At 41.2% G+C, this 27,783-nt stretch overlaps 1 protein-coding gene across 4 annotated transcripts in view; it reads left to right on the forward strand.

Moving 5' to 3' along the window:
• The window catches only part of arhgap32b (Rho GTPase activating protein 32b), a 78,584-nt gene that overhangs the window by 38,019 nt on the left and 12,782 nt on the right, over positions 1-27,783 (forward strand). Inside the window, exons 5-14 of one of the 4 annotated variants that reach the window (XM_027003886.2) lie at positions 896-987; positions 1,228-1,312; positions 15,272-15,358; positions 17,803-17,940; positions 20,468-20,560; positions 20,785-20,907; positions 21,065-21,142; positions 22,448-22,529; positions 24,209-24,259; positions 24,808-24,882. In XM_027003886.2, coding sequence (XP_026859687.2) covers positions 896-987; positions 1,228-1,312; positions 15,272-15,358; positions 17,803-17,940; positions 20,468-20,560; positions 20,785-20,907; positions 21,065-21,142; positions 22,448-22,529; positions 24,209-24,259; positions 24,808-24,882 — 904 coding nt within the window. Of the gene's footprint in view, positions 1-895; positions 988-1,227; positions 1,313-15,271; positions 15,359-17,802; positions 17,941-20,467; positions 20,561-20,784; positions 20,908-21,064; positions 21,143-22,447; positions 22,530-24,208; positions 24,260-24,807; positions 24,883-26,246; positions 27,288-27,783 lie in introns of those variants that run through there. The other 3 variants (XM_027003895.2, XM_027003904.2, XM_027003911.2) reach the window with 3 other exon arrangements.

Here is a 27,783-nt window from a genome sequence, read left to right on the forward strand (position 1 = left end):
AGGTGACTGTACTTAAGTTTTCTGAAGCAATGTTGTGGTATATTATACCAGAATTGCAGCAGTTCTTGCAGAACTTCCCAGAGTTCTTCATTAGATTTAGGCTGTCGTCTTGCTATTGCTCAAATATAATGCTGTAGTTTATAGAAACAGTTTTTTCCTGATTTGTTTTGTTTTTTAATAATGCATACAAACGTCAGTATTCTGGTTATATTCTAATAGAGGGACTGAGAAATAAATATATATAGTCATTATACAATTGCTAAAACAACAAATCTAATGGCGGCCTAAGACTTTTGCACAGTACTGTATTACACATTGACAGCACATGCAATTTCAAATGCTTCTGAGCCAACCTTCAATTTAAATACAGGATTTATGAGCACACGCTTCACCTTAGCAGAACATTCAGACATCCACGTCTGGCAGAGTGTCCTCTGGCTCTCACTAAATGCTCTCTTCTTTAGTCCTGCTCTTCATGCCTCCACTGCCTTTCGCTGACTCCCTTTATAGAGCGGCCTTCTCTGACCTCTGTGACTTACCAGCTGTAGTTGATTTGAACTGCGGATTCTGCTTTCTGAATGTTTAATTCTGAGCCCCTTTATTTATGCATGTATCTTCCACATATCTGCCTGGGATCTCTATTTAAACTGTGTCCCACTTGTCCTTTTAAGGTATGAGGCCAGTCGATATTAAAATGTCATGTGAGAACAGATATAAACTGACTTACAGTATGGATTAGGCCAGCTTGTGTCCCTACCCTTTCCCATTGATTTGTGCTGAAAGTATTTGTGTATCTCAGTGTGTAGTTGTTTTGGCAGGTTGAATGTCACAGTGACACTGACTGGCATGCTGTGTGTGTGTGTGTATATGTATGTGTGTTTCCTGTCACTTTCAGGCACGAAGTGCTGAAGTCCCAGAGCTGAGCTCTGAGCCCCTGCTCCGTTCCGGTAGCAGCACTGCCAGCATGAAGGTCAAAAATGTTAAAAAGTAAGTCTACCCTTAGTTAATAGACACAGATATATATACGCACGCACACACAAATGCACAGACACACAAATAAATGTAAACCTGTACTGGCCTATAAATGGAGGCACACTGACCCAAGAAATGACTGGCATTTTGACACAGGATTCTTGCATGTTTGCTTCATTGCTTACCCATGCAGTGTAGGTCTACATATCTGTCATATGCAAATACTCACCAGAGCCACCCTTGCATGTTTTTCAGGCTCTCATTCACCAAGGGCCACTTTCCAAAGTTAGCTGAGTGTGCCCACTTCCACTATGAAAACGTTGACTTTGGGACCATACAGGTAAGGTGTTTTGTGTTTATCTGCTGAGCATGCACAGAGAGAGGCACTGCAGAAGTGCTAGTGGAGATTGAGATTAGAGCCCATGTTGTCTGTGTGTGAGAAGGTTGGGTTATATGACTGAAGTGATAGGAACAGTGTTATGGTCTTCACAGAGTTGGCTGGTTTCTGAGATCAGTAGGGTATAAGCAGCAGCTAGGGTAATTAACATGCCTCAAAAATGAGCAATTACACCACTGCAGATGTTCCCAGTGTAAGCTATATGAGCGAAAAGTTTGTAGAATGGGCTTGTTGTAACCTAGGTTATAGCGTATCTCTCTCTTAGTAAAATTCAAAACTAACCATTGCAGGCTGCAGGGTAGTGTGACATCATCTCACACACATGTTGAACTGTGGTTGGGTTGGTAGTATGCAGGAGGCAAAATAACGCCATTTTAGGTTCTTTGCAAATCTCAACCATAACAACCTTTGCAGTGTTGTATCTACATTGTTAATGTTTGGCAAAATAAAAATAGTTGTGCTTAAATTTAAGCTGATACAGTTATATTTCACAAACTTTCATGTTTGGATATACCAGGATTAACTGTAATCCACATGTAAATTCAGAAAATAACACAAATGCTATGACTGATGAACTAAGCAAGCACACTGACTTCACACATAAGCAAGCTGACGGCCTTAAAATATATTCCAATTTAATTCTAATGTGAACTTGTCCTCATTTTATTTAGCTTGCCTGTTTGTGTTTGTGCGAATTAATTTCGTGTGTATGTGTGTTAAAACTTGTCTATCATCGTTTGCAATCATTCAGACTTTACATGAATAACAGCCTCTTTTTACAGTGTTTCAGTTTTTTTTCCTCTCTAAATCCTGCTCATTTTACATTTCTTCTTATGAACTGTGGTGTGCTGTGCCAAAAAACCTAAAAGGATTGGTGAGAGATGTGAATAGTGTCTTGTTGTGTGGGGACAGAAGGTGGTACATTGCTGTAGAGGAGCCCAGTGCTGGGTTCTTGTGAAAGGGATTAGTGGTTACAAAGGGGTCCATGGAGTATGAGATAATAGATGGGGAATCAGTGGCTGGCTAGAGTACAGGGTGGGAACAGAGCAGGGACTCTCTGCTCAGAATACTAATCTCCAGCAAGACCACAATGACTAGCATAGGGAGTCTAGGGACAGGCTAAATTCTCAGTTACATATCAACACACACACCAACACTTGTAGTAAAGGGATGTTTGCAGTTGTGGTGGTGGGGTTTTTTTTTTTGTTTTTTTTTTGTTTTTTAAAGCTAGAACACTTCAAGAAAATGCAGACTGGAGTTTCTGTGGGTGTCCAGCAGAGGTCAGTAGGTGATTGCTGTTGCTAGTGGGTAGTGAGGGTTCAATGGTGGCTCAATTTTACATGAATAATTCTCTTTGCTGTTTTAGGTAATCAGATCACAGTCAAGGTTTCTGTGCAAAGTCCCACCCGCAATTCAAGCCCTGTGTAAATTGGACTCTGAATAAAGGAGCGAGACTGTGGTGGTGTGACGTCAGCTCCAAGCTCTGATTCATCAGCCATGTTTTGCTGCACCACATTTGTGTTGAAATACTGCATGTCAGCCTCCTCTTGGTGGTTTATGAATGGCTTGTAATTATAGGCCTGGGCTGGCTGGTATTCCTAGCAGGGCTGAGCAGTGATTGGGTTTCTCAGGCTCAGATGCAGTGCCTTAAGCCCTCGCACTGTGCACACCACACATCCCCCATGCCTGATATCTGTCATGTACACACTAACCAAATTTGCTATTGCAGAGGTATCAGCAGCAAGGTGGTAATCTTGTTAAAGCTGTTATAGTTAGAAAACATAGGCAACCAACTGAATTCCTCTACCTCTATGCACTAAAACATTGGTTGCTTCTTAGCTGTTCATGTGGCTTTGACCCTTTCGGGGTCAGCTATTGATTGTTATTGCAATTTGTGGAGCCTGAAATAGCCTCCAGCTTCAAATATGCGCAAAAAACTGCTGAGGGCATAGCTTTTCTTTTTCTTCTTCCTGGCCTATAAACAGTCCTGAATTCAATTCCCACTCCTCAAAAAGCAGCCAGTTTATGTGTACGCTCAGCTTTGCATCTGACTTATTAACAGACACTAGCGCTGGTGTGTGTGGTGATTAATTGTCTGCAGCTTTGCTGTCACGTACAATGGACGGCTGCAGATCTCTGGGCAGCCATCACGCCGCTTAGCATTGTGGCCACGTTGTACCTGGCACTGCACAAGAACCATGATGAGCCAAAGACCTGATATTGCCAACTGCAGAAAACAGGCAGCGAGGCAGCAGCTGCATGGAAGTTTGTATTAAACCCCCCCCAACTCACCCATCTCCCCCCCCAAGCCCGTCCTGGACATGGAGTGTTGTGTAGCATGCTGTTGTGCTGACCAGAGGGAATAGTTTCCATGGATTCCCCTCCCAGTCAGTGAGAACAAGCCATGGCTTTTGTGGGTTTTACTGTGACCATGGCCAAGCTGTTACTCGGCCACGTGCTGACTCTGTTTTCCTCTGCGCTTAAATAGTCACCCAGCTCTATCTCCCAGATACATTACTCCTGAATACACAGCTTCTTCCACGTCATCTCCATGTCAGGAAATGCCCTTGCTCCTGCCTTTCCGAAAGGCTCTGTGAGCTGCTTTTCTCTCAATACATCTGAATTGATTTTAAGTGGATCATACATTTGTTCGGAAGTTGAGAGTTGGTATGTCAAAGCATGGAAGTGGTACATTTTTAAAAGGATTAAAAATACTTAAAGAATCTGTAAGGATTTTTGTAACATAAAAAACAAGAGTCTTCTCCTTGCCTGATCGATTGCAAGTGTATCTTAAGGCAATGAAATGTTTCACTATTCAATATTCTGCTTTACAAAACAGCACATTTTCTTAAGTCTGTGTTTGAGCCACCTTATCCATTATGGCTCAAATTATTATCTGTCTGTCTCTATTGCTCTCTTTCCCTTTGTCCATGTGTGTCTGGCTACCTGCCTCTTGTTTTCATGACTTGTAGTGAAAAGTCAAAACATTTTAACCATTTTGACCCCTTAGCTGTTGCAGAGCTTTCCTACCTTGGGTCAGAGACGTCTGTATGGCTACTGTCAACACACACATCAGACTGATATTACAGCCCAGAGACATATTGCTACCTCAAGAGGGGCCACTTTGCAACATCAATCTAAAATGAGCCTTTCCACTGAAAAGGAGTAATTAAGGCTGAAGGGAAAAGCTCATTGAATAAAAAGGTTTGCAGTTAAGGCATTTCAGTCCAAAAAAGTGCTTTAATTGCAACTGAAAGTTATTGTCCCACTCTCTTTAAAACTGGCTGTAAAATCATGGTATCTCCTCTTGGTTTGGAATGGTCAGCTGTTTATTTGGAGGCCAGTATTGTGTTGATCTACACCATCTGCTGCTCATAGACAGGCGATGGATACTGAACAGTTAACATTTCTGCCCAGATTTATAAGGCAGGGGGAAATATTTTGTTAAATTCTGCCTCTGTGTTTTCCTGCCTCACAGAGATCCAAAGTAAAGCTCACTTTCTTGCTACCACAAACGTTTCTTACTACCACAAATGGCTGTCACATCATCTTGCTTTTCAGTGTGTTTCAACTGCATTCTACTCCTTTAGAAAAAAGTATAGAACTTTTTATAACTGTTTTTTAAATTTTTTTTAATTTTTTTTTTATTTTTTACTGGTTTTGATTGAAAAAGGCTATTGGTTATAGGCCATATTCCTTTTAATCTTCACTTTGCCATTACAGAGTTTGTTCAATGTTGATCTTATGGCCTTTATTTGCTATTTGGGGTTGACTGTGAAAAGTAAACTGTTTATTTTTTTATTTGAACAATGGCTTAGGTTGTGCTGACACACAAAATAGAGTGTGATATTGGTCCTGCCCATTTTCTCTGTGAAATTGTTCGGAAGAGCTCCTTTTATCTGCAGTGTGTGGTTGAAGCCCTGCTGGAAGCTCTTGATCTCTTCCTGACAGCTTGAGGACTGTGCTCACCACAGCCCAAGCTCTTCAGCAGGGCTGCAGGGTGCATGTGTGTCTGGCCATGTGTGCATGTGGGACCGCATTAATCATGTCACTGTGTTAGCCCTGCCTGTATGTGCCATAATGACAGGACGTCTCAGCTGGTGCAGCCAGGTAGTGATGGAGAGAGGAAATGGCCTGTGAAATCAACTGGGGGAGGGTTTCCTAACTTCAGACCTTTTGCACCACCCCCTTCTCCTCTTACACACATCAGCCTTCTGTAAATCTGCAAACAAAGCACTATAGACTGGCCTACAAAGACAGGCAATTAACATTTAACTATCTACAGCACTTCAAAGTCACAAAATATTTCTCGTTAATATAACTAGGCTATGTTAATCTACCCTAATTCAATAGTGTATAGTTTTCTCTTCTTTTCTTGGGTGGTGGAGTTTTGTCTGACCCACTAGACCAATCTTAATATGCAAGTATTTAATGAATGAAAGTGAAATATTTACTCTCATATATCTCCTCCCACCACTTCTCCTCCATACTGCGAGTACTGCTCTACTGCAGCTATAGAATGTGCTGCTGCTTGACCACTGCTCCACACTGAGCTCCACTGTTTCACTGCACTCCTTTACAACCTGCACCTTTGCTGTGGAGGTCTCTCTGTACTATTTAAATGCTATAAATATGTAGGGCTGCTAATTTTGACCAACTGGAGTGAAACTGGGCTGCTAGGAGAGCTTTATCTGCCTTCCTCCTTCACTGGACTTTGTGTGGCAAGCTCTGAAATATGCTAGGTACTCAAGTGGGCCTGTATAGTGTAACACATATGTTGTTGTTACACTCATAAAATTTCTTAGTGGTCCAAAAACCTTGACGGACAAATGAGACATGTCCTACATAGCTAGGAAGCGCATTAAAGTATTAATAATTTTGCTCGTATAGGCTCAGGGGAATTTAGACGTGTCTGATTCTCCTTCTATGTTAGACTTTCCAGAATGGTTTTCATGTCTTTTTAGGTCTTTATACAGAGGTACACAATTAAACAGGGAACCAGATTTTAAACAATAATTAGACTGAAAGTCACTGTTTCCATGTTTCTCTCTTTTTCATTTAATATTTGAAATCTATTCATTCATTTTTTAACCATCCATCTAATTGCATCATATATTAGATAAGGATATATTGCAGTTCCAGAAGAAGTTAAGCTACCAACCACTGACCAGTGCCTGATTTTCAAAATATTTTGCATTTGGTGGCCAGTGTTTATTTTGGACTCTATACCTATTTATCTGTTAAATTAAGCTTCTTGCAAGACTGTGTCTGACACATTGAACATATGTTTTGTGAACCTGGCTCTTGCAGTAAAGTTGTACAGTTCTTACATTGTGCAACTTCATGTCCTGTATGGTTTCAGTAGTATTGATGCTCTACTAATTACAGATTTACAATTTTACTACTAAAACTGCATGAGAGGCCCTCATTCATTATCAGGAAACTGTTCCTGGGTAAAAACATTATTATTAAAAATGATTTATTAACTGATTATTTTTTGTGGATACTCTAGGATACACTGCTACTTCAAAGTGAATGCGAATAGAATATTATCTCAAGCAAGATACTTTTGTGGTTCTTATATCAAAACCTTGATACAGTGAGCGCATAGATGAAATAGTTATGTAAATTTCTGTTTGCTTGTTACTATTTGCTTATAAGCAGATTTTAAATTTGTCATCCTTTTGCATGAACATTAATGCCCTCTGCTTGGTTCAGTCTTCAGTCAGTAGTAAGTGCCATCAAAATTAAGCTAACGTCCTTAGTTACATTATATGAGGCAGTGTGTTGTATCTGTGGCCTCAAAGCACTCAAAAATATAACTGCAAAACCTGACAAAAATACCACAGAGTCCATTGTGTTGAAGTGGATGTGGGAGGGCACTTCATAATCACATACCTGCTCCTCTGCAGGCTTGCCTTAGCTTCAGCATAGGCACTCTTCTACTGATGCTCAGGCTTTTTAAAAAAACTTTTTTAGCTTATAAATGAAGAGTTTAGTTCACATTCTGTTTTATGTTGTAAGGCTATAGCTGTAGGTACTTGTTCCGTTCAGGGGGGATGTCATCAGTGTCTGAAAAACAATTATTTCACACAACGCCCCCCCCCCCCCCAATATCTCAATAATACCTGAATTGGCAAGTGAGACAAAAAAGGGGAAAAATGGATTGAAACATGCACAAGACAGTGAAGCTAATGTTGTTCCTCTACCAAATGAGGGAAAAAAACAAAGGTTTTGGAGGAGGTATGGTTCTTTCACAAAGACAACAACTAAATGAATCTGGATTCACCAAAGGCTAATAAAAAAATAATGGATGTGGAGACACATTTAAAAGGTAGAAGGCAGTATTCAGAATGTGGAACAAGTACTAAGCACGATGATAAGTGATAAATGAACAAGAACCGAGAATACAAGGATATATAATGTTGCAGATGGAATAAAAAGGTTGTCTATGGTGGAGTTTTGGAAAAACTTGCTACAAAATTAGCTGAAGATTCCCTCAACTATGGAGCTCGTCACTGAGAGAGCACACTGGACGCCCGACCCAATAGGAACAAGGAAGACAAGCCGCCGTCAGTAATAATCAGATTTCTCCACTACAAAAAACAGATTCTGCACAATGCCTGAGGAAAGAATCTGTTTCTGAATGGGAGACTAATGCATTTAATCAAGACAGCAGTCCTGCAGAAGCAGAAGGAATATTCAGAAATGAAGCAAGTGATAAAGTAGAGAAAGCTCTGCCTCCAGGTCCTGTTTCCTGCTAATCTACAGCTGTTCTACGAGGACAGGTGCAGAAGTACCAGACCTTGGAAGAGGCAAATGCAGATATGAAGGACAGAGGACTGCCCGTCAACATGATCACATAGAGGGGGAGCCTGATTCAGCAGCTATGCCACTCTGCTTGGGAAGCGTTGGGAGGAACAGGAATTGGAGAGTAGAGTGAGAGAAGATCATTAGGGAGAGACTGCAAGATTTCAGAAGACAGCCCTCATCATGTCCAGGAGAGAGATAAATTCTGCCTAAATTCCCATTTAAATAGGAACATATACATGGGAGGAATGCACAGGGAAGTCTTTTCTGTATTTACTGTATTGGTTTACTGCTACTGGACTGCTGTGGGGAGAGTCTCTGCCCACATTTTAAGAGAAGCTTTCCCCCACAGATAAACATGTCTTATAGCTCAACCCAGGGTCATCTACTGGAGAATCTAGGCTTGGAACCACACCTCCTTTACTTATTTTCTCATTTTTCACTGGTGGGTAAATGCGCATGGCTAGTGACAAAGTAAACTCATATAAATCAGGACATGGGAAAGGTGTTGCTCTTGACATCTTAAGCATTCAAAGTGTTTGAAATGGGAGATGAGGAAGACATTTATTCCAGTAAGGAGGATTATAGGTAGGCATCCAGTTACTCCAGTTAAATATATATGCACCCCCAGGAAGTGATATTAGTTTCTTTCAGAAAATCACAAATGTTGTGATAACAGAAACCGAAAACTTCCTGATATGTGGGGGAGATTTAAATATATATTTTTACAACCTAAGTTAGACTCTTCTAGTAGAATCAAAAACATGAATCAGTCTCTACATAAATTTACTACAGGCTTTTGTTTTTGAAGATGACACGTGGAAAGACCTTTTCCTTAAAACAAGGGGTTACACTCACTACTCTGCCCCTTACTCCCTGTATAAAATAATAATCTATTTCATAATATTCAGAAATTATAAAGACAAAATAAATTCCTGTAGAATCTGGACAATGGATTTAAGTGACCATGCACCTGTGTATTTATTTGTTGATTTTAACCTGCAACCAAAGTATAATACTTGGAAACTAAATTAAAGTGTATGATCCCTGTTTTAAGAATCAAATTAGTCTTTACTTGGAACTAAACAATGATGCAAGTGTTTCAACTACAATTCTATGGGATACACTGAATGCTCCGCTCCCTTAAGAGCAATCATAGCAATATATTCTTATAAGAAAAATAAAACTAGAGGAACTAGAAAAAACCCATTAAGCTTGGTGCAGGATACATTAGATGACATTAAAATATTGGGAATTAAACTACATTTGACTACACAAGAAATTAAGAAAAACCTAATGTTTCTGAAACAAAGACACTGAAAGTGTCTGAAAGTCTAAATCTATGAAAGTGCCAGCATGGAAACTGAAAAAAAGATTGCAGAAAGTACAATTCATAGAGTTAGGAATCCATGAACAAAAATGATAAAATTAGTGAAATAAAGGGAATTTTTAAAATATTTTTCTAGGGTGAAGCATAAGCAATGAAATCCCTAGAGAGAACCATTTTAAATGAGGAACAAAACATAATGATGCTTGCTGATGTAACTGAAGGTGAACTAAAAAATGCATTTAGTAAGCTTAAATTAATGAAGTCACCATGACCAGCCTGGTGTTATGGCAGAATGGTATAAGGACTGGTTATCACAGGAGAGCCCAATGTTAAATACATGAATATAAATTGCAATGGGTATTTACAAATGGAGAAGATAACCGCATTTGTCAGTTATACATTGGAAAAATTTGCTTCATACTGTGGAAAAATGGGCTAACTACATAATGCCCCATAGGCCTGCATTTTATTTTCACAAATTAATGAATATGTTGCAAAGAAAATATCACTGCCTACTTGTATATAGCCTTTTTGTTTATTTTTATTTTCTATAAGTGTATACCTTTGAAAAGTACTATTTTGAGATTTGTGACAAACTAATATATTATATATAATATCTGAAATACATCTCATGTTTGTTTGATGCTGAATGGCTGAAAGTCACACTTTCCATATTTCCTACTTTTTCATTTAATATTTGAAACCTATTCATTGTCTGTTTGTTTGATGCTGAATGGCAAGATAAATAAATAAATACAAAATAATATATGACTTTAATTTGAATATACTTGCCCAGTAGGATTGGTGGAGTCTTTTAAGGATTTGCTATAAGTGCATGAATCATTTGGGTTTGAAATCTGAGCTATGTCAGTGTTGGATTATAATTTTAGAAAATTTATGGTCCAAGAGCCTTCATCAACCCACCTACCCACCCACAGGTATTTATTTACAGATTTTCATACTAGACTTTATTTGAAGATCATTCGTTCTGTCTGTCAAAAATACATATTGTCCCTTGTGGTGTATACCTCATTAACTATCCTCACTCTAATGTTCAAAGTAGATGACTTGCTTTGTTTCCTAGTTCTGGTGCTTGAGTGCCTCTGCACTGTACATTTTAGTATTGTCCCTATTGCAGGCAATAACCTGAGTCTGGTGTATCAGCTAATTAGCAAGCTTTCATGAGGTCACACTTTTAATGCTTTTAAATTGCCAAAACGTTTTCTGCATGATATTGACTTCAAGCCTACATTACCTTTTCATACATTCCTCAAAATGTTGCATGTAATTTAAATTGAAGCATTGGCCTATATCGGTTGCTGGAAGGTGTACTCCTTCATGATGGTCCCTTTGATATTCATGCTGTGTAAATGAGTGAATAAGCTTCCTTAACATTATCACTGACTGATATTTGTAGTTATGAAATAATTGTACATATAGTAAATGACTTTCACTCATTATCTCCACTGTGTTTGTTACTCTGTTGGAGCTCATTATTTTCTTGGCAAATGATGCACCATATGATCTTGATTAAGACAAGGTTATGACAGTTTTTAAATTATTTTCATATTATATTTACTAACGTTATTTCTTGTGCCATTTTATTTTTTGTGTGATACATACATAACTGTGTGTGTGTGTGTGTGTGTGTGTGTTTGTATATACCATATCTCACAAACACTACACACACACAGAGGAAAGACTTTTCATTTATGCAGGTTGTGTAGTCTGCTTTTTACATCCTTCTCGTGTTCATAGTGGCTGCTCTGTGTCTTGAGGCGCCTCCTGGAAAGTTCTTTAATCGTCTTCAGATGTGATAGCATGACTGATATCGTGGCAGTTGCTTTTGCTCTCCCATACAGCGTGTGTGTTTGTGTGTGTGTGTGTGTGTGTGTTTTGTTGCCCTCATAACCATTGCTTCAGGCCCTTGTCTCTCATCAAAGGCCATATGATCTCAGTAGGATGAGGGATGGCGAGCCCTTTGAGCATGACTATCCTTCTCTGGGATCGCCTCCTTAGTGCAGCTTTAATGGGTTGACCTTCATCCTGCACTGAGCTACAGCACTCATGCAGCCAACAGGACCAGCCACACATAGTACTGGCCTTTCGAGAAAAAAAAAAAAAAAACTGGGGAGGAAAAACATCTAATGAAAAACAGCCTGAGTTTGGGTATAACTAAGCGAGAAGCCCTGTGCTCCCAGTTGCTGATCAGTTTGTTAGCTTGCAGTTGTTTGAATAGGTACAATGCATTCTTGTTCATAGTGTTCATGGCTAAGCACCCATTATCCCTCACAAAACATTCTATGGCTGCACCTTCTTGCAGTAAAAGCATTTGTCTATATCACTCTATTCCTCTCTGCCTGACCCTAGCTAATCCCAGAGGAGAGAGGGTGTGAGGACACGTGCTGGAGAGACACTCCATGCTGCTGCAGGGGCAGTCCCCACTTTCCACAGTGCTCTCTGCCAGCACCCTTAGAGCGCTAACCCTTTGCTTTGTTACTAAGACTGTACCAATCAGAAAGAAAGGGGGGCTAGGGGGAGGTGTTGGAGGCAGTAGAAAAAAGGGAGGCGGCAGCAGGAGAGAGGAAGCGAGAGACAGGAGGAGGACGCTAGAGCATGTGCTGAAAGAAAACCCCGGATTGGTGCAGAGGGAGCACTGCTTTTGTCATCATTCTCTGTTTAGTTGTACCTGCTTTGGCCAGCAAATTGGGTATGCTGTTTACTTTAATGCTGGAGCAGTCAGGAGCAGGATGTGGATTGAGCGTGGCTAGACGGAGCATCTGCGGGCTGATGGGAAGAACAAAACAGCGCAGCTGCAAAACCACAGAAGTCTTGTGGAATCCATTATGAAGCCTGCCAGCCACCGCTATTTTGCGTGTGTTTGTCTTAATACATCAGTGGGAGGAACTTAGAGTGCTTTCACTGCTAAAGTAGGACACAGCTCTGGATTGGACAGCACCACTAATATCTGTGTACTGCTGAGTGGATTTGTGCTGTACAAAAACGTGTGGCTAATCCCATCCATTCCACACACCAACACACTATTCTCCTGCTGAGTGATGGAGATGGGAGACAGGCTGGGGGGAGGAAGGCTTGAGGGTTAAGGAGAGCAGCTCTGAGTCGAGTGCCCAGCGTGCAGCTGCTCCTCTGCGTGAACAAAAGCCTGTCTGCCTTAAGCAGTGTGGACTGGATGCCGTGGCTCTGTGAGTCCCTGCATGCTCGTTGGCTCTCTCTCCTTTACTCTCTCTACCTCTCTACTCTGCCCCTCTCTTTCTGTTGACCTGCTTCTTTGTTGGGATTGTGTCCCCATTTTCCTTGCTCTTTCTTGTTGGGTCTGTTGTGCATTTTCTACCTGAAGGCTGCAGACCTTTGGCTATCATTTGTCACTGGGCCGTCTTTTGAATCCAGGTCTTGCTACTGCTATTAACTTTGATTTCTGCACGCTTGCAGTGTCGAGCCATTCGCTATAAAGTAGAATAGATGTTGTGCATTACTGTCTTTGGCATGCTATCTAACTGCAGATTATAAACATGCATTTATTTTCTTTTCCAGTGAGGTTCTTTCTAAAATTAAAAATCTAAAGGTTCAGTTATAAGTTTAAAAGCCACTGAATGCTGATCTCCTAGTACAGGTGTACTGGTGTACATGTGTGCAGACCCATCAGACACTAGCCAAGGTGCCTTTTCTAATTTCATTGTCCTTCAATATTTAATTACTAGTATTTTTTTATACATTTAGATATAACACGTAACAACCATGTTTGGTTTATTTTCCGGGCACATGCAGAAAAGTGACTCTCTTGGTGCTAACTGGGGCATGGGCATTAAGCAGAACTGTTCTGTGTAGTGGTGGTATCGAGCTGTTCTAGATAACTAGGTTGTTTGTTCTCATGGCCTAATGTTTTTGGAAGAGCCTAGCTGGCTGATAAACAGTGTGATGATTACTATGGCTCAGCTGGCTAGACCTGCAGCTTCACTAATGAATCGAGCTCTAGAGGGTGAAGGGAGATGGAAAAAAAAAAAGTACCATGTGCTCCATGCCATGCTTGGAACTGTGCCCTGATCCATCCTACAGCTGTTAGATCTCCCTTTCCACGTGTATGTGCTCACAGCTCAAACTTTTCCTGCTTTGAGCTTGGCATAGAACAGCCTATGTTTTACTTGTGTATTTCAAGGTGGGACAGTGAAAGTGGAGGAAGTAGCAATGACTGAGGTATGAGGGAGACCAAACTATTGCCAAGACAGCTAAAGTTTCATGTGCCCTCTCACATAAGCTATCTTTTAATATAGCACTCCTCTGCAGCCCTCCATTTTTTTCTGAAAAGGAATATAAGCCAACACCTGCCTTCTGCACTGGGCTTAGTAGTAATGGTGTTCACTAGAAACTCAACATGCTTGAAGGAGGACCTTTGACTAAGCGCTAAAATGCTAAATAACATGATTTGCAGCTGATATGTACATTTCCATCACTAGATCAGTCAGGCTCTGCCAGAGTTGGAAATTCCCTTTTTATGGTGATATGCTTCTCCGAATCATATGGTACGCTGTTATGCCACCACACATATTGATGCTTGTATATTGACATTTAGGTTGGTTTAGCAGGCTGCCATTGTCTGTCTGAGAGTAGCAGCACATGATCGACCTGCAGGGTCTCTATTTTTCCTTTTGGCAGGGCATAGATATGTATGTGCGTGCGTGTGCATGCGTGTGTGTGTGTGCGTGCGTGCATGCATGTGTGTGTGCATGCGTGCGTACGAGCGAGCGAGCGAGCGCTTGCTGAAATGGTGCTGATGTGCGTCACTGGTCTCTTAGTGTGAGCATGCCATCTGAGCCACAGCAGTAATGATATGTCAGTCACAGTGCGATGCAGAGCTGTCCCCTCCAGGCACAAGCCACAGTGGCTGCCTTTCTCCACATCTCTCTGTCTGTCTCTTTCCCTCTTGCTCTCTCACACATACACACATGCACACACAAACAGAAGGGTGTGTGTGCACACACACATAATCTGGAAAGGCCCCCACACTGACACCATGCACTGCTGCTTCAGTTAACTGTAACATTTAAACATATAAAGTGTTTGAAGGCATGAAAATAACGATTTGCAGTGCACTCAGAAAAGCATTTTCTAATAGTCATTCATTTATTCATTTGTCAATTTAAAGTTATTTATTAAATTTTTTTTCTTTCTTTACCTAGAAATGAAAGAAGCCATTTTGTTTCACTAGCTAGCAGACAATGAGCAGAAAGGAGAGTGAAACATTATTTTGGGGTCCATTCAGCCAGTTCATATGCAGTTACTTAATGATGCACAGAAAACAGAGCCATTAATTGCATGTGATGTACTCTGCTTCATTTGTGAGCTTGGTCAGCACATTGAAGGCCACATTACATCCCTGTATGCCTTTGTGAAATATATGCTATGGATGATTTGATTTAGACACATTTAAGACTGTCATTCAGCAATATTCTGGCTGAATAGTAAAAATGTGTGTAATACTCCTGCTCTGCTGGTTTAACGATGCTGCAGTAATTCAGTTTATCTTCATCTATTATTCATAGCATGTGGGCAATATGCTCAGCTGGTGACATCACCCAGTGCCTAATTACTATGTAACACCTATCTGAAGTGCCTTCCTTAGCTCAGAAAGTAGCATTTTCTTCAGACCAGACAAGAAGGAATAAAAACACTAGTTTACAGCCACCACTATACCAGTGAAGCATGGTTTCCTCAGAATGCACTTATTGCCTTTGGTTGTTTTACAGCTGAATCTGGCCGAAGAGCAGAACGAAGTTACCCGGAATGGCTTGGAGTCCAAAGAGCTGGTGTACCTGGTGCAGATCTATTGTCAGGTGTGACTTCATAATCTGTGCACAGCTCACTGTGAAAACACACACACACAAGCACACTTGGATGGCAGTAGACAGTAGGAACAAATTGGTATATTGAGACAGGTGGGAGGGTGCTTAAGGGAAAGAAGAGCTGTCAATTAAGACTTAAAATAAAGATATTGCAAAAATTGCCACCCAGTTTGCTTGATACATGACCACTGAACTTTGCTTCTACGATAGATATGTAAAGCTATTTTTGTGAATGTCAGCCAACAGTGAATACATTTTAGAGACATGCAACAGTTTTCCAAATACAGCTCAACATTCTAGATCAGCTGGTCATTGTGGACTAAAACCAAGGGGGAATGGGTGCATTTCCTTCAGGTTGAGGGATTTGCAGATAATGTAAATAAACCAATTGCTACTGTAAGTTTTTTTTTGTTTGTTTTTTTGTTTTTTTCCTGAATGTTCACAGGGAACCATATCCCCTTTTTTTCTCCACATGCTAGAACACTCAATGCAAGGTCATTACGGTTATCAGTGACTGGGTGTAACATGAGCTCTATAATTGATAAGCTGCAGCTCATTTGCAAGGCTTTTTGGAACAGATTGCTTGAGAATCATCCCAGTATGATTTTGAAATCTTCTTAGATTCCACTGAAAATAAAAAGAGAAACATAAACAGCATAGAAAAGCATAGAAAGACTTTACAGAACACCTGCCTGTCCATACACTTGCTTGACTAATAGCACCTCTCATCCTGACCTTGAAAATGTGGTGGAAAGTTTGTGTGTGTGTGTTTGTGTGTGTGCGCGCGCATGTGCACGCGTGAGAGAGACTTCTAGCATTCTTATTCTGTGTCCGGGTGCGGAATTGGCCCAGAGCACCAGGCATAGAGAGAGAGCCCAGACACACAGGAATATCACTTTAACACCACACTCTGTCAGAGCAGAAGCCCCAAACAAAATAGAAGCTCCGGAAGGTCTATACAAAATAAAATGGGAGCGGAGGACTAAAACCCAGCAGCCTGCACTCCCTTGTTTATATTCCCAGCGGCTGCGCCAGCTCTGCAGTCACGAGTGGCTCTGGCCATCCTTCTTGGTCCCTCTACTGTGGCCCCAGTTCTGAAGCATCTTTTAAGGCTATTTCAAAAGCACTAAGGATTTGTGTTGCCTTGGCATTAGACTCTAGGGGGCTGGGGGCAGCAAAGTGAAATAAGGAATTGGAGCTGTTTTCAATTCTAAAGGTTAAAGGGAAAAAAAGTACTAAAATGTCATTCTAAAAGAAGGGCAATCCATTTTTGGTCTAAGCTTGTAGTTCAGTAAAATTACAGTAACAACATAACGATTTCAGCTGATCTTGTCCATCATGTGGTATAATCTGAATAAATAAGGCATTGAGTTCATACATACTTCTCTTTTGTATAATAAGACACTTCTGCCTCAAGCTAAGTAGTGAATCATGCTAATATTTACATGTTGCAATCTGTCATAAAATTAGACAGCATGAAGTATGTTAGGAAAAGGCTTCGAAGAGGAGGTTCTTAAAAGTCTCTTCTTGGCAGCACTGTTTCTGCCTTTGTGTGGCTTTATGGTGGACTCTGAGCCAGGCTCCAGAGATCTGCCACCATAAAACAAGCCCTGCACAGGACCGGCACATGACCACTGGTGCTGAGGGTAGCGGCTAGCCGTCCACTCTGAGACAGAGAGTAATATAAACACTGGGGCTAGCATTAACCTTCATGTGCACTTGTGTCCTTCTGCTCACCTGGTCCATTTTCCTTCCATGTCTGAATTGTGTTATTGAGGCTTTGAGGATACTTAGAAATGGTCAGTCTGCCCCCATCCCAACAGTGATGCAGTTCATTTCATATAGATTAATGTTGAGCTCATGGGAAGGATTTACAGCAGTCGCTCGTGTGCTTGAGTAATGTATAAGCTTGAGCTCTGGTGTTCCAGAGCCTGAACTGAAGCAGAGCCTGAGGTGATGTTTCAACATAGTGTAATTCATCAGTTTTCTGAAGTTCAAAATTATGTGACCTGTATTTGGTACAGGTTTGAAAGTTCATGTCATTTGCCTGGGAATAAGTCAGTGAAAACTGATAAGGTCTTCTTATCTTCACATCCCTGTGCGTGTGTATGCTCTAAAAGTCTCAATCACTGTGGGGAGCCCATGCATGTAGCTCAGTGAGTAATGGGCTGCACTATGGGCTGTGTGCCCTCATCTCATCTCTTTGGCTGCTGCAATGGGAGGAGCTGAATCTGACGTATGGTTGCTGAGGCATCTGTGGTGTGCAGTGTGTGATGTCTGCTGTAATGCACTGGTCTGGTGGGCTCCAAGCCAGGGGCTAAGTCCTTGTATTCACCGGTCTAGAGCTTTTTATAGGGTTGTAGTGGGTGAGCAAACACCACCACTGCAGCACACTTGTTCACTTACCTGTCTGTCCACCTCTTACTACTGCACAGGGACGAAGTTGGATCGTGAGGCGGAGTTATGAAGACTTCCGCGTTCTGGACAAGCATCTCCATTTGTGTATCTATGACCGGCGCTTCTCCCAGCTCCCAGAGCTGCCTCGATTTGACAGCTTGAGGGAAAGAGCGGAGGTAAGACCTCCTGCACCCTCTCTGCACCCTGGAACTGGTGTGGACCTCTAGCCTTTCAAAATAAGAAAACCAGTCTATTGTTGGTTATGTATGTGCTTATCCTACATGGCCTGGCTCACCTGCAGAGCTTTGTGTGCTTTTAACTGTCTGGAAGGGGAGTGTTGGAGCTAGTTTGAGTAAATGGCATCTAATGGCTTGGGGTGGCTTGGAAAAGCCTCTTTTCCTCTCTGTGTTGGGCTTTCTCTATGTTTGTTGTCCTAAGAAGTATACTTGAACTATGGCATATTTTCAGAAATGTGTCAGTCTGGTTTGAAGATTAAATGGCTGTTAATGCTGCCCATCATGGTTAGCAGTAATGGAAGGCTCTTTCTTCCCTACTGTTTTGTGTGGGGTTGTCCTGTGTAATCAGCTTCTATGTGCAGCCGAACACACTGAGCTCTCACAAGAAAAGGGTCATATTTCACCTGTGGGCATGACCACTGAACCATTGGTATTAGGCTATATTTAGAACCTGTGGTTAAAAAGAATCCTGTGTTCTTCTTGAATTACATAAAACAATCCAGTTTCTTGGGGCTTAAGCCCATTTAAACCCATGACTCCTATAAGATGGTGGAGGTCTGCATGATTTTTGCAGAATGTAAAGCCCACTTTCACCATGTTCCATTTAAGTTATGAGCTTTCCTTTAGGGGCAGTTCAGGAAGCCTGTGAAATTCCAGTGAGGGATTTATGGTGACTTTAATGTTCTGCATGTTTGGATCTCACTAAGAGTCATCACAGCATATGTTTTTTAGCGTACTGTACAAGTTGTGGATGTATGAGTTAATATACCTTTATTTTAAAGCCTGTTCTTGCCCAATATCCAAATCTATACTTTTTGGTCGTGTGTGTGTAAGTGTGTGTGTGTTAATGCAGGATTTGTTCTCTTTTTTATCCAGCACTGGCAGTGTAAGAGACAATGCCTTCCATGGAAATTTCAGCATGTATTATCTTACTGATTAACTTCTAAAAGTTTATAGAATTTTGTTGGTATTTCCCTATAAGCACCTGTGAACAGGGTTCAAGTGTTTTGACTATCAGGCCCACTACAAGTATCCTGTGTGCCCCTCCATTTAGTTAAGGTAGAGTTAACTCCCTCCTGACTGTTATGCTGAGTTTGGATTGGTTTCCTTTGGTCAGAGTGAACCTGTGTCTGGGAGAGAGAGAGTGACAGTAGGGCGGAGGCTGGAGAAGAGTCCCGCTGGAGTTCAATTCAGTCCATCAGCTTCTGAGTCATGGCTGAGTCCTGTAGTGGGACTGCAGTGGAGCGTTTGATTCCACACTCTCTGTGGCTTTCCAGTATTCATTAGGCACACACATCATCAGTGACCAGCATCTCATGGGATTCCTTCTTGACATGCCAAAGTCTGATGCTGTTAGACTGTCGGTGTGGGTGGAAGCAGTTCTAGCAGCCATGGTCATTCTTTAAGATTTTTTGAAGAGAGCAGCATGGACTAGGTTCTGCAGCTGAGATATCTATAAAGAGGAAAGGAACCTGCTTCAAGATGGCAGTTCTACTCAGTTCAGTGTATTTTGTTTAATCCTGGCCCTTAGGCAGGTTATGTTTTAGGCTAAAGATGGCATATAACCTAATGAATGAAGGATGTCTTTAACAACATCCTGAGTTTTGAGTTCTCCATGTGTGTGCATGTCTTTTTTTTGTTGTTGTTTTTTTTGGGGGGGGCATGCTTCTGATTAGGAGAATCTTAGCACTTTTTCCAGAAGATCATTTCTGGTATTGCTGGCTGATACATGACTGCTTTGTTAGTCAGATCCATGAACTGCATTAAAGTTGAACCAGCTCCACCTCACCACTCCTTGCCATATGACTCAATATGAGAGCCTTGGGAATTCTAATTGAGCCCAATTTATCATTCTGAGCACAGCTGCAGATTTTTCAGCCCCCGTTATTCTTTTAAAGTAAAATAAATCTTTTATACCCATGACTTCTCTTTATTGCATATATACACCTCATACACACATATACACACACACACAGAACAAAACACATGCACTTTGGTAAACCACAAATAAACACATGCCAATCTTTTTTAAATGGCTAGATATAATTGTGGAAATGGAAGCAGCTGTTCTTGGCTCTCCTTCTGATTTCTTTCAGCCAGATTGTTTTTAAGGATATACAATAATGAGGAAAGCCAGTTATAACTTGTAATGGCAAACTGTCCCTCTCACTAAACAGCACATTTCATAACATTACACACTTTTAAAAATAAATAAATAAAAATAAGTTATTTTACAGCATAATGTTGATGTTAACTTTGTGTTGCCTAGTTTGTTCATAGCTTTGGTATTAATGATGGTTTTAGGGAATCAAAACATTATACCATATGTACATGTAATGCCATTATAAAATGAACAGTTCTAAAAACGTTGTACTCCATCAGTGCTTGAATGTTTTATAGCTAGAAAAGCCCTGCATCCAGACCTTCCCTGCTTTCACCTTTTTATTCCATTTTCACTCCTTAACAGGCAATTTCCCAGATGCTGATGGCTTACCTCTCCCGTCTCTCAGCAATTGCTGATAATAAGATAAACTGTGGGCCAGCCCTCACCTGGATGGAGGTATTAAAAAGACAATGTATCATTTTGCTAATTTCTATGAAAAGGGTGGACTACCTGGCTTTGTTGGATTTTTATGGGAGCTCTGACACCATGAAGGATACTATGGAGGACTATATGAAGACAAGCTTCAGAATTCATTAGCTTGCAGTATAACAGCCTTTCAATACTGCAATTAGCCAGAGAGCCCTGTTATGAGCACACTGACATATCCTGTTCTTCTTCAGGTTGACAACAAAGGGAATCATTTGCTGGTGCATGAAGAGTCCTCCATCAATGTCCCAGCCATCGCAGCTGCCCACGTCATTAAACGCTACATAGCCCAGGCAGCTGATGAGCTGTCTTTTGAGGTGAATTATTTAACAACATGAAAGCAAGCTCTTTCCAGAATAGGGATACTGAAATGAGTGATTTTACATTTTTCTAATGCTATGATCATGCAAACCAGTCTGCAGATCTTTGTTTCTTTGGTGTTGACACATTTATAAATGGCTGCATTTCTCTCAGGTTGGGGATATTGTTTCTGTGATTGACATGCCTCCTAAAGAGGACACCACATGGTGGCGAGGGAAGCATGGATTTCAGGTGTGTAATCTGCAGACATGGTTACACAGTGCAATTGTAAACAATTTAAATGGGCTTTTCTTTTGGGAGGGTTGGGGCTATAACTGGCCTGTGTTCAGGAAGAGTTAATATGCTGTAATGACTAACCACATTTGATTCTCCTAGTGTTTGGCTCCTGTGAATAAGGCCATGTTGACTTGGGCTTATGCTGTTGCCTTGGTGTGTTGCTGAAATGTGTGGGCAGCTGTCTTATTTTGCTTGGACTTGTACTTTTGTAGATTTTTAGAGTTGTTGATGGTAGCTAATGAATTAGTTTTTGCTTTTTTTGGCAGGCACTGACATTTAGCAGCTGAAAGTTTTTGCTGAACTGACCTTGTCAATGTCCCCTAATTAGTCTCAAAAATAAGCTTGGCCTAGTTAGTCCATCAGTGAGGTAGAGTGGGACTGGGCTCAGGGACATTAGTGACTAATGTTGGCAGATGTTGGTGTTCCCACCAGGGGGCAGTCTGATTCAGGACTCTCGCTGACTGCAGCGGTCAGGAAGTCAGCATCTGTCTAGAGAGCATGAGCCTAAAGCTACATCACTTGTCACACAGAGTATCTCTTAATACACACACACACACACACCCACACAGACACACAGACATAGACATATTGCTAACAGTGTTAACCATAGTGCATATCAGTAATGAGGTTTAGAATTAAGATGAGAGGTTGGCCTGGGTCAGCACTGTGAACCTGTAGAGTACGTTAAGAGTTCTGGCAGTGCAAATTGGATACAGTCAGAACAAACAAACACTACTTTGGCCTAGTTCTTTCTAGAGCATAAGCTCACTTTAGGATTGATGGAATCAGACTTCAAATTTAATTGAGTGGTTTGATATACCTATTCAGAATTTTCTTTATATTCATGAACTGAATCCTCTTGTGTCTTTGTTATCTAAGTCTCTCCCCCATGCTGTGTAGAAATGGAAAATGCTTTTTGTTCTTGGACTGAATTCATTTTTATGTGCATGTGTTGGTTCCGCTCAAAATTTGTCACAACAGCTTGGGAGATGCATAAATCTATAACATCACAAAGCCAAACCTACTGTAAATGCAAGAGCAGTCACCACCATTGTGATAATGCCAGTTTAGCTCATGATAAAAAACACCAGTTTGACAAAGCTCTTCTCTTGTGAAGGCTTTGCCTCTTGTTCTTTTGACTCTTGTCTTTTGGTATTATGACTGCTATAAGGGCAAAGTGTTTCTTTATACATACAAAATAGGAATTAGTGATGCCTGTGTATCTTATTGATATTTGCAATTTTGTCTTGCGCTTTTTAGGTTGGCTTCTTTCCCAGTGAATGTGTGGAGCTGATTAATGACAAGGTCCCTCAGTCTGTCACCAATTCAGTGCCAAAACCAGGTACGTATTCACACACACACACACACACACACACTGGCACGCACGCACACACACACAGAGACAGACAGACTACTGACACTGTTTAGATAATAACTTTTTTTTTACCCCTCATGCTGAAGCTCATCCTAGTAAAGATTTATATAAAAAACAGATCCTTGGTAAAATGTCCATCTTGCCTGTGTGAATTCTAGCTTACACACCATCTAAATCCCATTCAAAGCGGTTGAGGATTTCACAAGGTGCGATATATCACGTGTAAGCATATGGGATGTGCGGTTGCAGTTGACTGTCAGTGCTGTGTGTGGATGAGGCGAGGTGCATTTATGATGCACACGACTGCAGAGCTGGGGATGGTGATGCGAGGCGGCGCACTAAGCCAAGGACCTCTTGTGTGTATGCATGTGTGCGTGTAAGTGAGCAGGAACAGGTGCTGAGAGGAAATTCCACTCACTGTCAGATGAATCACTGCTCCTAGCACCCCTGTCAGTGCAGGGAGGACTAAATACTGCCATGTGATAGTGTACTGGCTGCTATGCAAGAGGAAAATGCAGGAATATTTTTTCACTTTCTCTGACACCATTTCTTAAACTGTCAGCTGGGGTTTCGAAGCTCTCGACAAACCAAGTGGAAGAGATGTGAAATGTTTCAGCCCTCTGAGCATAATGTCCATCCACTGTACATGAAGTGCGGTTTATGCTCACCCTGAGCTTTCACTCCTAAGTAGCCCCTCCCCCAGCTGTCCTCCTCTATGCAGTAACTCTGTGACTTTTGTGTTTACAAAAGTTCTTGTAAAGTTCTTTATTTTCCCTTATTCAGTTTCACACAAATAGTGAGAAATAGTGAGGAATGTGGGAAAATAATGAGGAATATCTTATGCTCACACATTATGACCTGTATTATAAAGTATACGGATCTTCATTTACAGAACCTTAGCGACTGACAAAATAAACTCCATGACTAAGAGAAGTGTGAAATGGACTGTGTCAAACACTAACATTCTCAATGTGTGTAATGATATTTGTCATGTTTGGAGTTCATAAAACATTCTTCACAAGCCTAAGAGAGGTCACTTTACATCATGTTTTGGAGCAACTACCCTGCTAAGCACTCTGGAGGGCTTTTCAACAGTGCTGGTCTTTTGTTTCACTTCTGGCCTCCTTGTGCCTTGCGTCATGACTGAGATTAATCCGAATGCTGGCTTTGGGTGGGGGTAGGGGTACGCAGCTTGCTTGCTCTTCTCTCAGGGACACTGTGCAATCAGCAAACGAGCAAGTCCAGGGAAAAGAGAAGTCATGCCCTGCCTGAGGATGGGTTCTAAAAAATGTTCACAGCGGGGAGGAATGCAGCATGTGGCGTTTAGATGCTGAGCCTTCCCCCAATGAGGAGCTTAATTACATGTAAAGTGTTAGCTGCAGTTTTGCTTTTTACTTCGCTATGCCATGCTGGCTGATCTCCCGATGGCCCCTGTGTGTGTTGTTGATTGTGTTGTTTGGTTTGTAGCTCTGTGTGTGTGTGTGTGTGTGTGTGTGTGTGTGTGTGTGTGTGTGTGTGTGTGTGTGTGTGTGTGTGTGTGTGTGTGTGTGTGTGTGTGTGTGTGTGTGTGTGTGTGTGTGTGGCATTGCTTTGTCCCATGCATGTGTACTGACAGATCACTGTGCCTACATCCACTGCTCCCTCAGCTTCCCCCTGCTCTGGTCTGCGGCCGGCCTCCTGGAGTCTGTTCCCACCCTGTGCGTGCTGGTACTCTCCCCAATGCCTCATCTTTCCGCCTCACTCATCTACACACACACACATAATCACTCACTCACTCTCTCTGTGCACATACATACGCACATACACAAACTCACTCACACTATCCCTCTCATCCCCACACTCACTCGCTTTCTCTCTCTTGCTCACTCACGCTTTCTCTCTCTCTGCCTCTCTCTCCCACACACACACATAAATGATTTACGCTGTCACCATATCAAAAATATTTTTGAACTCCCTGTACCACAAAGCACTCTGACCTACACAAAGCACTGTAGCACATGGCCTAATCTGTTTTTCCTTAAGTAGGTTTTACTGTGCTAGCTTGTTTATCAGTTTATGGCCCTCTCTGAACTGCTATAAAACATTACCTAATAGATAGGGAATGCAAGGGGGAATGTTTCCCCTTTTTTCCCCTCATCCCTCTTTACAAAGTGTCAACTGCCAAGCCAGTGGAGAGCTACAAGGGCAGCTGCTGTTCTCATGTTCTCTAACAGGCTCCCTTGGCCTTTCTCTGTCCTGCATGCAGATTTGGAGATGGAGAGTGTAAAGCAGGACAATACATGGGTACCCGACCCATTAAACCCCTACAGGCTGAGCTCAGGTAGACTCAACAGTTCTTCTGTGTATCTAACCACCTACTAACCAAAAAGCCACTGCTATGTGTCTACACAGTGCCAGATTCTTCCCTAATATTCTCAATGTTCAGAAAGTACAACTGGCACTGTTGATCACTATTCTATCCTAATATCACTACCTCTTCCTAATTCCAGGGAGTAGTCCAGAATTAAGTCAAGAAACCTCTTCTTTTTCACTCTTTTAGTTCCCTCTGATCCTGTGTCTGATGTTTGACCTCCTCTTTTCAGTTATGCTCACATTTATGCTCCCTGTTTTGCATGGCACACTTATTTGACATTGAGGCCTTTGTCTCAGTTTTGCATTTTATTGAGGCCAAGTCGACAGTAATGTACCTGTGCCCAAAATTTTCTCTGTCAATGTTTTCCTTCCTTCTAATCTGGCCTCTTCCTGATATCATGCTGATTGTTGCAGCACTACTCTTTCACTGCTAAGCAGTTTTCAGAAAGCTGTACAATGCTGTGCTTTTACTCTCTTAAAGCTGATTTACTAAACGCTGGGAAATTAGGGGTATAAAATAATTGCAGCTTTGTCCTCTGACAATATAAACTAGTCTCTTTATGGCGACTTAAATAGCACATTCTTTTAGGCTATCCTGGTGTGTTCAAATATATAGGCTTTTCTTCAGCTCACCAGCAGGTAAAGGCAGTTCAATCCATCTGATATCTGTGTCAAAACTGGAACCGTGTTTTGAATCATTCAACCAAAATGGTCTTGTGGATCACATGCCCTGAGTAAATGGTTAATCTCATCATTTCTTTATGGTTGAAATGGTGTGGAAGAAATGTAGCTAATCTTAACAGTAGTTAAAGCCCAACAGGTAATTTTAGTTTAGTTCCTTTTAAGCTTGTTGTATTCACAGAAATGTACACTACACTACACTACACACACACACACACACACACACACACACACACACACACACACACACACACAAAATACGTTAACAAAAAACACGTTATTTTGTTTGGAACCTCAACTAGAGTAAGTTTAAAACTCAGTGGTAGCAGGTGCTGGTCCAGATGTAACTCCTTTTGCTCTCTCTGGATCCCTCACTTCCTTGTGGAGCACCAGCGTCTTTCTCTCATAGGAGCAAAGGGCAGCTGTGTCTGTTAACATGCCAGGACAGCTGAGTTTTACTGTGAGAGACTCTGTAAAGAATACTTAGCAGTAACTGTCCTCTTCTCCTAGGAGGTATTGGCCATTTCCTGCCTGACCTGTTCCGTCTCTCTCTTACTTTTGCACTTACTTACTTTCTTTCTTTCTCTCTCTCTCTCTCTCTCTCTCTCTCTCTCTCTCTCTCTCTCTCTCTCTCTCTCCTGATTGTGTGTGTGTGAACTTTTATGAGAACCTCTGTGAACGTTTATGAGAAAAACAGATCAGTTAGCGCATATTTCATGTGCAATTTCTTTATCCCTTTCATTGGACCAAGAAAATCAATCTTCGATGCTGCACGTTATTAAACAATAAGTTCATTAACATTCACATTTTGTAACTAATTAAACATATGGAAAATCATTGTTAAATAGTAATAAGAAATAATTACTACTTCATTCATTCCAAAATAATCGAGAAATTCTTAAGTTACTGTTAAATGTTTGACAACAACAAATGTTTTGTTTCTTGTTCAACAGGTAACCAGCCAACATGAAATTATTTTATAGGTTGAATAGTGATCAAGACCAGACAGGTGTGATTGTCAGTGGTTTATGATTGTGCCAACTGAAGCGTGCGCGTTCACGGTAGAATGGAACCTCCCGTCTTTCGTTAGTTAGCAGCTAAAGCTCTGTTGAGCTCTACTACAGTCTGAAGCTAAAGTGATGCGATCTGATAACTACATCTGCACCATAGGACTCGTTAGCTAAGGACAGTGAATACTTCAAACGTCAAATTTTGTTTGAAAAAGGAGAGAAAACTGAGCTACTGAGGAAGTAGTCATATAACTAATAGTTCTAAGTGCTAAAAGGGCGTGAAGTCTTGTTCATCGATCTGTAGTCGCGATTAAACCGACGTTTCACGTTGCTGAAAACTTTCCTCTTTGAGTTGTCAGTGTTTTGGCTACGTTGTTGTAAATCGTGTCTGCCACAGGCTTTCGTGGCTGAAAGCTGATACTGGGGGCTGGACAACTACTAAGGGGAAAAAAAGCACACTACAAGTTTTACCGGGTGTCGGAAAGAATGTGCGTTCGTTGCGTGGTTCGCTTTATAACCATTGGTTCTGATCCGTGAAACTGAAAGGATTGCGGATGATGACGGTCTTTTATATGCTAGACAGTCGCTAGCTGAAGTTCGGATCGTCGTTCACTTTAGTGCATTTCTTGGAATGTTTTATTACCCCTACTGGAGTTGAGACACAACTCTCCTTTATTTTGAGGTAAGGATTTAAGTATTTGCAGCATATTTACAAAAACATCCCAGGCACTTGATTTAACTCGAACTAGGTTGTGTTATAATGCGACGTGTTTTATCGATAGGCTTTTCTCTGTTGCTTTCGACTCGTCCCTGTCCTCATTATTTCATCAAAACCGATCCCATTGTTATAGTATAATTTGAGCTCCCATTTTTTTTCATGGAAAGACGATTGAACTTTGAAATTGTAAAAGTGAAGTTGCAAAGGGGCCATTGTTTGCTTGGCACAAATATTCAATATAGGCTATTTTCTTTATGTGATAAATTGCCTGTCATAATGTATATTTTTTTTGTGTATTTATTTAGAAATAATGTTCTTTATTTGGACATTGTAAGACAAATAAAATTCTTTCTAGGTCCCAGATTGTAGGTCTAATACCTGCACATATATAGTTTTGGATATTGTACTTGGGCATATATTGTTCTGTATATTGTAAATGACGAGGGACATTCCCCACATG

The sequence above is a fragment of the Electrophorus electricus genome, chromosome 6 (assembly GCF_013358815.1).
Source record: "Electrophorus electricus isolate fEleEle1 chromosome 6, fEleEle1.pri, whole genome shotgun sequence".
Taxonomy (NCBI): Eukaryota; Metazoa; Chordata; class Actinopteri; order Gymnotiformes; family Gymnotidae; genus Electrophorus; species Electrophorus electricus.